General features: G+C 48.3%; 1 protein-coding gene and 1 pseudogene across 1 annotated transcript; both read left to right on the top strand.

Moving 5' to 3' along the window:
* The first annotated feature begins 1,583 nt into the window (after window positions 1–1,583).
* Window positions 1,584–6,059, top strand: LOC129354247 (derlin-2-like). The gene is given in 8 exon segments (XM_055023755.1): window positions 1,584–1,718; window positions 2,712–2,777; window positions 2,856–2,879; window positions 2,881–2,930; window positions 4,715–4,808; window positions 4,995–5,190; window positions 5,337–5,427; window positions 5,651–6,059. Coding segments are annotated over 8 exon segments (720 nt in total). The 5' UTR covers window positions 1,584–1,625; the 3' UTR covers window positions 5,757–6,059.
* Window positions 6,060–10,090: 4,031 nt separating this feature from the next.
* The window catches only part of LOC129354313 (SWI/SNF-related matrix-associated actin-dependent regulator of chromatin subfamily B member 1-like), a 12,351-nt pseudogene continuing 9,339 nt past the window's right edge, over window positions 10,091–13,102 (top strand).

Here is a 13,102-nt window from a genome sequence, read left to right as displayed (position 1 = left end):
TTTCACCATACAATGAAGGCTTTCTGTGTTTGTGATGAAGAGTCAGTGTAAAACATGATGTAAATGAGAAATGCAGAAATATGTGACATGTCAGGCATAACGTCGGTTCTTCATATCGGCCCGGTTTACTTAACATAACAACACTGCTGTCCTTACCTTTTCAGCAGATTTTTGTTTCCATGTTTATGCATATCTCTCAGGATGACATCAAGAAAACGTTGCAGAAATCCATCGATAACTCAAAATTCATTAAAGTTCATGACCTGGTGTAGAGTTATATTCCACAAGTTCTGTTTGAAGTACACAACACTCTTGCAAATAATTTATTAAGAGAGACAGCATTTACTACTTGAGGGGCTCATAAATTACTTACAAAAGAAAGTCAGAACAATACAAATGGAACATTGAATCTGTGGAACAATCGATCAAAAGAAACCAAATTATATGTAATAATTTTTGAATGGTGAATAAAGGTGAGGAAAATAACTCGAAACGTCAATATTTGGTTTGCAAAGGAAGCTGCTAACCGGAAGCTAACGCTGTTTGGGGGGAAAGGCCTGGAAAAGCCTGGAAAAGTAGGCCTGGAAAGCGCAATGACTCCATTCATTCAAAACTTTTGCTCATTTCAAAATAGGTCATATGTTAATTTCAAACTGAAAACAGTAAATAAAAAGTTAAATAGCTAATATGGACGGACATATTAAGTAAACTTGTGCGAAGACTGAAAGCCACGTTGCTTTTAGCACACTGCGCTAACTAGCATTAGCTTAAGAGCTAGCATGCTACTAGCGTAAAAAGTGTCGCGTTGATCACGCTGCTAACATTAACTTTAGACTTTGTTCGAGTTTACAATCTAATTCTCTGCAACAGTATGTACATACGGTACGTTATGAATAATTTAATTACATAAAAATAGAAATATAAACGACATTGATACTTGGCTCCACCTACTTTGATCAGCGGCCGCGGTAAAACCCTATGTGTAGTTACACTGTTCAACCAGCGGATGGCGCTAAAACAGCCTCCTTACTGTATTTATTGTTCCATCCAGTTTAACAATAAAAAATAATTTAAAAAGCGCCACAGAGCAATTATTAGAAAACAATATGAACAACAGAACAGCTTTAAATGCAGTGAAATAACTGCTGCAAGTTGCACCTGCGGCCTGACGTTCCCTCAAGCAACCACCAGATGGCTCTAAATCCGCACGTTTACCTTGTTAAAATTTATATTGAAACGTTTGAAGTAAGTTTTTAAAAATAATCATATTAGTAAATTTTTTAAAGTTACTTCTACTGTTGTTTTCTCTTATAACTACTTTAGCTTTACTTTTTATCTAAACAACTCTGGAAACCAACACTGGATTATTCAAAATACATTAAAAAACATTTTCAAAGTTTGCTGCGGTAGTTGTTGATTTTCATATTTTCATTTTATTTCTGTTGTGATTGAGCGTCAATTTTTTTTCTTAAAACGATCAATTCGGTTCGGATTGGTATTACCTGGTTTCTGTTGTTTAGAAATTACAGAAGTGGAAGTGGAGGTTTATTTTCCCACGGCCCGTGAACGCATTGTTGGCAATGACGTGTCAGGAAGCCCCGGAAGCTGTCAGTAGTGTCTCCAAAATGGCCTACCAGACCCTCCAGCAGGAATATTTACAGATTCCTGTTGTTACCAGGGCTTACACAACGGCCTGCGTCCTCACCACGGCTGCAGTGGTAAGATCAACCCGAACCGAACCGAGCCGGACCGAACCGAGCCGGTCAGTCAGGCAGGACTCTGCTGGTTTCTGTTGAGCTCCAGATGTTTCTGTTGCAGATCCGAGTGTGAGCTGCTCATTCAGGAAGTTAGCTTCACGTTTAATGTTGTTCCGAGCTGAGAACTCAGTCAGGGTTCGGTTCCGGTCCGTTTAACCCGGGTTTGAGCGCAGTCAGAGATTATAATCTGGGTTTATTTAGTCTCAAGCGGTTGGGGGGACCGATTCCCTCCGTCACAGACTGACCCTGAACGCACCATCGGATGTTTAACAGATTTACTGTCAGCCTGACCCAGAAGGGTTTTATTGACAGTTAAATCTGTTTTATACTTTGAATTGTGAATTGTTTGTTGTGGATGTGGAGTGATGGCTATCGGTGACCCGGACCTGACCCCAGCTCGGACCTGACCCCAGCTCGGGCTGAGGGTTCTGGTCGGTTAGAGTCCAGTAGAACAGTTGATGTTTGGGATGGGAGATGAGGAGGAAACCTCCAAATGTTCCTGAGACCCGTAATCTGGGCAGAACTGGGAGGAAGGCCCTGCTTCCCGCTCAATAAAAGGCTCAAGTTCTGTCGCTTTCTCCAGTAGCAGTCAGTTTACCAGCAAATTTGAGGAGGCCTCTGACTGGGAAACATTCTCTGGGTTTAGGATCACAGTTCAGGGACTATTTAAGCTTTTGATATGCTGATGAGATGCTCTCAGGTGCTATAGCGACACCTTATTGCCATGGTGAAGCAGAGGCGATAATTATCCAAACAGCTGAAGCAGGAGCTGATGAAGTGAGCCAATCAGAGCTAAGGCAGCAGAGCTGCTGCGTCATGATTGGAGCGATTGAGCCAGGATGGACCCGCTCCGGTTCTGGTTTCCCAGCGTTAATCCAGCTCAGGCTGACCAAAATGTCTGGAATAATCCTGGGTTCTGAAGCTGCTCAGGTCCTTTCCGGTTTCCTCCTGCAGCAACTGGAGATCATCACACCGTTCCAGCTCTACTTCAACCCAGACCTGATTCTGAAGAACTACCAGGTACAGAGTCGTTCCTTTACTTTTCAGCAAACCGGGTCAGAACCAGCACAGCTGAAGGATTTTCTCTTGTCTTCTCAGGTATGGAGACTCATCACCACTTCCTGTTTTCTTCGTCCCAGTGGGCTTCAATTTCCTGTTCAACATGATATTTTTGTATCCTGCTGGTTTGCATGTTTCTGTTTCACAGCAGCAGATGTTGCTGCTGCTGATGCAGCCAAAAGGTTCTGAACCAAAAGGTTCTGAACCAAAAGGTTCTGAACCAAAAGGTTCTGAACCAAAAGGTTCTGAACCAAAAGGTTCTGAACCAAAAGGTTCTGAACCAAAAGGTTCTGAACCAAAAGGTTCTGAACCAAAAGGTTCTGAACCAAAAGGTTCTGAACCAAAAGGTTCTGAACCAAAAGGTTCTGAACCAAAAGGTTCTGAACCAAAAGGTTCTGAACCAAAAGGTTCTGAACCAAAAGGTTCTGAACCAAAAGGTTCTGAACCAAAAGGTTCTGAACCAAAAGGTTCTGAACCAAAAGGTTCTGAACCAAAAGGTTCTGAACCAAAAGGTTCTGAACCAAAAGGTTCTGAACCAAAAGGTTCTGAACCAAAAGGTTCTGAACCAAAAGGTTCTGAACCAAAAGGTTCTGAACCAAAAGGTTCTGAACCAAGAGGTTCTGAACCAAAAGGTTCTGAACCAAGAGGCTCAGCTAACGATTAGCTTAGCAATCAATTATTCTGACGATTAATTGCTTATCATGATGATTAATCAAGTAATCAGACAAACAACCTTTTTATATTTTGCAGATTTTTCATTGAACATCTTAAAATTATTTTATATAAAGTTAGAAATATATTAAAAGATGCAAATAAACAAATAATTCCTCATAGCGTGAATAAGCAAGTCACCATTTGATCATTTGATGTTCATCAGTTAGTTCCTACTCCGGTTCGTGTTCCGGTCCGGTCCGTGTTCCAGCTCCGGTTCGTGTTCCAGTCCGGTCCGTGTTCCAGCTCCGGTTCGTGTTCCAGTCCGGTCCGTGTTCCAGCTCCGGTTCGTGTTCCAGTCCGGTCCGTGTTCCAGCTCCGGTTCGTGTTCCGGTCCAGTCCGTGTTCCAGCTCCGGTTCGTGTTCCAGTCCGGTCCGTGTTCCAGCTCCGGTTCGTGTTCCGGTCCGGTCCGTGTTCCGGGTCCAGTCCGTGTTCCAGCTCCGGTTCGTGTTCCGGTCCGGTCCGTGTTCCAGCTCCGGTTCGTGTTCCGGTCCGGTTCGTGTTCCGGTCCGGTCCGTGTTCCAGCTCCGGTTCGTGTTCCGGTCCGGTCCGTGTTCCAGCTCCGGTTCGTGTTCCGGTCCGTCCGTGTTCCGGGTCCAGTCCGTGTTCCAGCTCCGGTTCGTGTTCCGGTCCGGTCCGTGTTCCAGCTCCGGTTCGTGTTCCGGTCCGGTCCGTGTTCCGGGTCCAGTCCGTGTTCCAGCTCCGGTTCGTGTTCCGGTCCGGTCCGTGTTCCAGCTCCGGTTCGTGTTCCGGTCCGGTCCGGTTCGTGTCCGTCCGGTCCGTTCCGTCCGGTGTGTTCCGTCCGGTCCGTGTTCCGGTCCGGTCCGTGTTCCAGCTCGTTCGTGTTCCGGTCCGGTCCGTGTTCCAGCTCCGTTCGTGTTCCGGTCCGGTCCGTGTTCCGGGTCCAGTCCGTGTTCCAGCTCCGTTCGTGTTCCGGTCCGGTCCGTGTTCCAGCTCCGGTTCGTGTTCCGGTCCGGTCCGTGTTCCGGGTCCAGTCCGTGTTCCAGCTCCGGTTCGTGTTCCGGTCCGGTCCGTGTTCCAGCTCCAGTTCGTGTTCCGGTCCAGTCCGTGTTCCAGCTCCGGTTCGTGTTACGGTCCAGTCCGTGTTCCAGCTCCGGTTCGTGTTCCAGTCTGGTCCGTGTTCCAGCTCCGGTCTGTGCCTGTTTTCCCTAACCTTTGACCCCAGGTACCGGTACTGCCGGATGCTGGAGGAAGGCTCCTTCAGGGGTCGGACGGCTGACTTCGTCTTCATGTTCCTGTTCGGCGGCCTGCTGATGACCGTATCCTTCTGTTTCCATGGAAACCGTGTTTCCTGTCGGAGACCACAAGTTTACATACACCTGATGAGAGAATCACCTGAAGATGAAGAATCTCCGAGTGTTTTGCAGAAACAATTCTGACCTGAAACCAGAGCGTCAGATTTCTGGCGTATGTAAACTTGTGGCTCCTTTAACGGCGCTGAGCAGATCTTCGGCGTCTTCGTGAGCCTGGTCTTCCTCGGCCAGGCCTTCACCATCATGCTGGTGTACATCTGGAGCCGCAGGAACCCCAACGTGCGCATGAACTTCTTCGGCCTGCTGAACTTCCAGGCGCCCTTCCTGCCCTGGGTGCTGATGGGATTCTCCCTGTTGCTAGGAAACTCCATCATCGTCGACCTGCTCGGTGCGTTACGCCGCCGCCATCGCTGCCCTGGCCGCCGCCATCGCTGCCCTGGCCGCCGCCATCGCTGCCCTGGCCGCCGCCATCGCTGCCCTGGCCGCCGCCATCGCTGCCCTGGCCGTAGAACTCATCCTCCATTTTGTTTGCAGGAATCGCTGTGGGTCACGTCTACTACTTCCTGGAAGACGTTTTCCCCAACCAGCCTGGAGGCGGACGCTGGCTCAGGACGCCGTCCATCATGTGAGGCTGCACAACCCTTCACTGAATTTCATTCTAGGTTTTATACTTTCATTCTGCAGTTTATTTTATTTTAATATTTATGAGACTTTTGTGTGTTTCATTCAGTGCTGCACTATTTAGAAGTTAATTGTTTTCATGTTCAAATAAGAGTCTGAAAAGTGTGGCCTGCATTTACATCATGGCCCTCTGAGGCTGAGCTTCCTGTCTCTGGCTCCGCCCACAGAAAGATGCTGTTCGACACGCCGGAGGAAGACGCCAACTACAACCCGCTGCCCGAGGACCGGCCCGGCGGCTTCGCCTGGGGGGAGGGCCAGCGCCTGGGCGGCTAGCCCGCGGTGCCTTCAGGGACCCTGAGACGGGAAGGGGACGGACGCGCTCGGTGTGTTCCTGGTCTTTGTTTAGTTCTCGGTGAAGAATGCCAAACAGCCTGGACTGCTGGGGAGGAAACGGTTTTGTTGTTTGTGTTTTGGCTTTGATCATCTTCAGAAACTCTTCGCCGGCGCCGAATCGTCACGCCGACGCCGTTTCCAGGAGCGCCGCAGTTCGGGACTGCAGACAAACGTTGGACAATGAGTCTGCGAGACTCCATATTTATCTTGGTCTCAGATTAAAATCCCGACGTGTGAAAAAGATTTCAATATAAAACAGAATTTCTTCCTTCTTTCCACTTTTTAAACAAATAAATGTGTGCAGCAGCAAACCGCTCAGTTTCATGAGAGCTTCAGCGACGGCAGGAGGAGGTCATGCAGGAGGTCACTGCTGTAAACGCTGCAGGAATCAAACCACCGACAGGAACGATCTGCACAAATCATCAGCACTACAGGCCGACCTTTGACCTCTGGCCTCCCATTCACCAGCAACTCTACTGGAAAAGATTCAACAGTTTAACGACAACCAGTCTAGTTTCCATGGTTACCTCAGCATGGAGACTGGCCTAGTCAAAGTGTTCAATGATGTCCATATAAATACGGACTGTGGAAGAACCACAGTTCTGGTTCTGGTTCTGTTGGACCTCAATGTTGGTCATTTTACTGAACCAACTGGAGAGTTGGGTCGGACTCTCCGGTCCAGAACTCAGCTGGTTCCAGTCCTACATAGAGGACTGGGATTCCTTTCTTTCAACTGGAAACTTCTCATCAGAGGTCAGAGGTCACATACAGGGTTCACCGATGTTCAACCTTACAGGATCCCACCTGCTACAGCTGCAGGCCAGAACTACACTGGTGATGCAGCTCTACGTTATGATGTCACCAGGTGACCTTTGACCCCATCCAATCACGGAACAGATAAATGAGTGGATGAGACAACATTTTCTGAACAGAAACAAAAGAGGAACAATCTAGAACTTTAGATCTAGAGCTGTAAAGCTAGAGCTATTGATCTAGTTAAAAAATCTAGTAAGCTTCAGTTCTTCCTGAGACTGGAGATCAGGCTGACCTCTGACCTCCAGAGCCACGTCAGGCCGGTTCCACAGTGGGCCTTCTAGCAGAACATTTCCAGAACCAGAGACCTAAAGAGAAACTCGTCCAGCTTTGATTCCTGCAGCAGGTCTGATGACAAACCAACGTCCAGAACCTGCAGCTGGAGTTCTGACCAGAACCAGGAGGATGGAGACACCACCTGGTTCTACACCACCCGGTTCTACACCACCTGGTTCTACACCACCCGGTTCTACACCACCCGGTTCTACACCGCCCGGTTCTACACCACCCGGTTCTACACCACCTGGTTCTACACCACCCGGTTCTACACCACCCGGTTCTACACCACCCAGTTCTACACCACCTGGTTCTACACCACCCGGTTCTACACCACCTGGTTCTACACCACCCGGTTCTACACCACCTGAATCTATACCACCTGGTTCTACACCACCCGGTTCTATACCGCTGGTTTTACACCACCTGGTTCTACACCACCCGGTTCTACACCACCTGGTTCTACACCACCCGGTTCTATACCACCCGGTTCTACACCACCTGAATCTATACCTTCTATACCGCTGGTTTTACACCACCTGGTTCTATACCGCTGGTTCTACACCACCCGGTTCTATACCGCTGGTTCTACACCACCCGGTTTTATACCACCGGTTCTACACCACCTGGTTCTATAACACCTGGTTCTACACCACCCGGTTTTATACCACTGGTTCTACACCACCCGGTTCTATAACACCTGGTTCTACACCACTCGGTTCTACACCACCCGGTTCTACACCACCTGGTTCTACATCACCTGGTTCTATACCACCCGGTTCTACACCACCCGGTTCTACACCACCTGGTTCTACATCACCTGGTTCTATACCACCTGGTTCTACACCACCCGGTTTTATACCGCTGGTTCTATACCGCTGGTTCTAAACCACCCGGTTTTATACCACTGGTTCTACACCACCCAGTTCTATACTGCTGGTTCTACACCACCCGGCTCTACACCACCTGGTTCTACATCACCTGGTTCTACACCACCTGGTTCTACACCACCCGGTTCTACACAACCTGGTTCTACATCACCTGGTTCTACACCACCTGGTTCTATACCGCTGGTTCTAAACCACCTGGTTCTATACCACGTGGTTCTACACCACCTGGTTCTACACCACCTGGTTTTATACCGCTGGTTCTAAACCACCTGGTTCTGCACCACCCGGTTCTATACCACCTGGTTCTACACCACTTGGTTCTACACCACCTGGTTCTACACCACCTGATTCTTTACCGCTGGTTCTACACCACTTGGTTCTACACCACCTGGTTCTACACCACTTGGTTCTACACCACCTGGTTCTACACCACCTGGTTCTATACCACCTGGTTCTACACCACCTGGTTCTACACCACCAGGTTCTAAACCACCAGGTTCTAAACCACCTGGTTCTATACAACCTGGTTCTACACCACTTGGTTCTACGCCACCTGGTTCTACACCATCTGGTTCTACACCACTTGGTTCTACACCACTTGGTTGTACACCACTTGGTTCTACACCACTTTGTTATACACCACTTGGTTCTACACCACTTGGTTCTACATCACCAGGTTCTACACCACCTGGTTCTACACCACCTGGTTCTACACCACCAGGTTCTAAACCACCTGGTTCTACACCACCTGGTTCTATACAACCTGGTTCTACACCACTTGGTTCTACACCACCTGGTTCTACACCATCTGGTTCTACACCACCTGGTTCTACACCTCCCGGTTCTACACCACTTGGTTCTACACCACTGGTTCTACACCACCTGGTTTTACACCACCTGGTTCTACACCACCTGGTTCTACACCGCCTGGTTCTACACCACTTGGTTCTATACCACCTGGTTCTACACCACCTGGTTCTACACCACCTGGTTCTACACCACCTGGTTCTACACCACCTGGTTCTACACCACCTGGTTCTACACCACCTCGTTCTACACCACCTGGTTCTACACCACCTAGTTCTACACCACCTAGTTCTACACCACCTGGTTCTACACCACCTAGTTCTACACCACCTAGTTCTACACCACCTGGTTCTACACCGCCAGGTTCTACATCACCTGGTTCTACACCACCTAGTTCTACACCACCTGGTTCTACACCACCTGGTTCTACACCGCCTGGTTCTACACCACCTGGTTCTACACCACCTGGTTCTACTGTGCCTCCTCTGGCTCCCTGTAGCTCAGAGAATAAACAATAAAGTTTATGAATCACTGAACAATTTAGCACCATGTTAAGGATCTGCTGCTGTTAGATCAACCTTCAGAACTCAGGTTCTGGTTCTGGTTCTCCTCTTCATCCAGAACCAGAATCAAACAAGGAGAAGCAGCATTCAGCATCTATGCACCACAAATCTGGAACAAACTCCAGAAACCTAAAAAGAGCTGAAACCCTGAGTTCCTATAAATCAGCTGTTAGTTTATTTTAAAAACCTGATCATCAAACATTCGTCAATAATCTGATGTGATTTTATTCTCTGTGTTTCTGTGAATTTAAATTTCTGCTTTCATGATGTAAAGCTCTTTTGAAATTCCTTGTTGCTGAAAGGCACTATACAGATAACATTTGATTGATTGATTGATAAATTGTCTGATTGATGAAAGAATGTTGGCAGGAAGGAAGGATTATTGAAAGGATTCAAAGGAAGAAAGGACGCTGTTCATGGTGCAAACAGCAGAACAAAAAAGGGAGGATGCAACATTTATACAGTTATTATAGATATTCTCCTGATGAACAAACACAATGTTTCCCCGATAATAAATCCGATTGGCTGACCAGATGGCTGATGGCTCCTTCTCTGGTAAGCATGGAGGGTTGGAAAGAAGCACAACCTGCAGAACATCTTGTAAACAACTTGTGAAAACGAAATCATTTTTCTTTAAATGAAGAATTGAGCATTCATTAAAGGAGGAGGGTAGGAAATACGTTCCCTTCTCCATTGAGTGTTTCATGGTGTGAACATGTTTCAAACAAATGTAAAACTGAATGAATTCACCTCCATACCATTTTATGAAACAGCATAAAAAGTTGTTCATCAAGCTTCATGCATGTTTCTTATTTATATAATTAGATTTTTTAGATGATCAATTGCGATCCTTGTGTCTGTCATTTTTAGTTGTAACGAATGAATCTGCGATCTCCCACTTTTCCGGAGGTTTTAAACGCGTCAGTAGCAGATCTAGCTTGTTAGCCCCGGTGTAGCGAGATGCAGCTAGCTCTGAGTAAAACATTTGGCCAGAAACCAGTGAAGTTCCAGCTGGAGGAAGATGGAGACTTTTACATGGTGGGGTCAGAGGTATGTCCCTGTGTGTGACTGGTGCTGGAGCCTTGGTTCCCAGTAAAACCAGTCTGGGCTCTCCCTCCTGCTGCTAGCCACCGTTAGCATGCTAACGCAGCTATAAACAAAGACCTGAGGTTCTGGATTCATCCTGGCACAAAACGGCTCGTTAAATAAAAACCACTTATAAACTTAATAATGTGGAACCGAACAGCTGGAGAATATTAATAATGACGTGTATTTCACAGCCTGCTGCTGATTAACGACGTTTTTACCGCAATTTGTTCATTTCTGAGGGTTGAGTTTGGAAACTGATTTTAACAATAAAGAGAATAAAAATACACAAAATGAATACATTCAAAGAAAGTAGAATATCGGTTTTTATGTCTGACCGTGAAGGAATCGCCAGATTTCTGAGTTTTCTCGCTGATTTAACTGTAGAAATGAGTTTTAAAGTTAAGAGTAGATGTGTTTATATCTGCAGGATCATTATTAACTAGAACATTAAGCAGATGTGACGAAAGAAACAGTTTCTGTGAAACTAATGAATGAAGTCAAACTTTGTGGTGGTTTGATGTGAAGGATTTATTTGTTGCAGACAGATTCCCAGTTTTCCTCTCTGGTTGATGTTCTGGTTCTGATCAGGTTCTCCTCCTCCAGGTGGGGAACTACCTGCGGATGTTCAGAGGTTCCCTCTACAAGCGCTACCCGTCACTGTGGAGGCGGCTGGCCTCCGTGGAGGAGAGGAAGAAGATCATGGCTTCATCACACGGTGCGTCCTGCTGCAGCAGTTCAGCTGCTTCATGCTGCAGTTTGGTTTTACTTTCTTCTTCTTCTTCTCTGGCGATCAGAAAAACTTTAATCTACTGCATGAAGAAGAATCAGTTCCTCTGCTGAAACACCAGCAGACGGTTTAGTGAAGGAACTGTCAGCTGGAGCTTTGATAACAGTTTCCTCCCTTCATCATCCTGAATGCTGCTGGTAAGAGCTGCGAGACGACCTTTGACCCCTGCCGTGTCTTACAGCCACCAGCGTGACACTGCTGAAGGCCTCAGAGTGTGAGGAGATCTTCGACGGAACGATGAGAAGTACAAGGCTGTGTCCATCAGCACCGAGCCTCCGGCGTACCTCAGGTAACCGGGTCGGGTCGGGTCGGGTCGGGTCGCGCCGCGCTCAGGGACCTCAGACTGGGACGATGGTCCTTTCAGTTTGTATCTGCTCCACTCAGGGTGTTTGATGATTGACCCGGTAAAAACTGAAACATAAATATCTGATAGGGAACAACAACATGGATAAAAACTAAACGCTGAAGACGGAGGGTTGAACTGTGGGATACAGGAAGCAAAGAGACAGAACGATTTTCCTCCAACATGATGAGTCTCCTTATTTCCTGGACAGGAAGCAGATTCCTCCACTTCCTGTCTCTGTTTCAGGGAGCAGAAGGCGAAGCGCAGCAGCCAGTGGGTTCCCACCTTACCCAACAGCTCCCATCACCTGGACGCCGTTCCTTCCTCCACTTCCATCAACAGAAACCGGATCGGCCGCGACAAGAAGAGGACCTTCCCCCTCTGGTGGGACCCGCCTCCTTAAGCAACTTCATTATTATTAGTAATATTATTATGCTCCTGCTCTAATTTTCTCTTTTTTTACGCTAAAACTCTTCCAACATTAATAACAAAAGCCAGAATCTTTAATGTGTAATAATTAGAAGGTATGGAGAGCCTTTTTTGCCCAAATTTAATTTTTTTATTTCATGTCCTTGTATTCAAATGAAGAGGCGGGCTTGGCAGAGCAAAGAAGAAGAAAAAGTGTTTACAATTTTTTTGGCTTACATTTTTTGAAGGTTGTAAAATAATTCTAAATTAATTTTTTAAAATAAATCTAGAATTAATCAAAAAGGTGCTAAAATCAAAGTTCTGCACTGACAAGCCCCGCCCCCTGATGAAGCCCCGCCCCCTGATGAAGCCCCGCCCCTGCGGAAGCCCCGCCTCCTTATTTGAATATTATAACATGAAATGTTGATTCTGGTTGGTTCTGCTGTCTGTAACCGGGTCGCTTCTGGTCGGTTGTGCTCTCCAGCTTCGATGACCACGATCCGGCGGTGATCCATGAGAACGCAGCCCAGGCAGAGGCGCTGGTTCCGATCCGGTTGGACATGGAGATCGACGGACAGAAGCTCAGAGACGCCTTTACCTGGAACATGAACGGTAACTGAACCGGACCCGGCGCGGTACCAGAGCCGGACCCGGGCCTGATGCTGCCTGTCCCCAGAGAAGCTGATGACCCCGGAAATGTTCGCCGAGATCCTGTGCGATGACCTGGACCTGAACCCGCTGGCCTTCGTCCCCGCCGTGGCGTTCGCCATCCGCCAGCAGATCGACTCGTATCCTAGCGACGGGCTGCTGGAGGAGCAGGCCGACCAGCGGGTCATCATCAAGGTGGGTGGGCAGGACCGGGGCGGGGCAGGACCGGGGCGGGCAGGACCGGGGCGGGACGGGACCGGGGCGGGACAGGACCAGGCCGGGGCGGGACCGGGGCGGGGCGAAGCAGCGTGTCTGACGGTGTCTGTGTGCAGCTGAACATCCACGTGGGGAACATTTCTCTGGTGGACCAGTTTGAGTGGGACATGTCGGAGCGCGACAATTCGCCAGAGGCCTTCGCCCTCAAGCTGTGCTCCGAGCTGGGTCTGGGAGGGGAGTTCGTCACCACCATCGCCTACAGCATCCGGGGGCAGCTCAGCTGGCACCAGCGCACCTACGCCTTCAGGTGACCGCCGCCGACCCGTGGGCCGGCTCTGGTTCCGAACCGGTTCTGACCCGTTTCCCATCTCCCAGTGAGAACCCGCTCCCCACAGTGGAGATAGCCATCAGGAACACTGGAGACGCCGACCAGTGGTGCCCCCTGC

Source organism: Poeciliopsis prolifica, unplaced genomic scaffold (assembly GCF_027474105.1).
Source record: "Poeciliopsis prolifica strain line A6 unplaced genomic scaffold, Auburn_PproV2 SCAFFOLD107, whole genome shotgun sequence".
Taxonomy (NCBI): Eukaryota; Metazoa; Chordata; class Actinopteri; order Cyprinodontiformes; family Poeciliidae; genus Poeciliopsis; species Poeciliopsis prolifica.
This window is presented reverse-complemented; position numbering and strand designations above follow the sequence as displayed.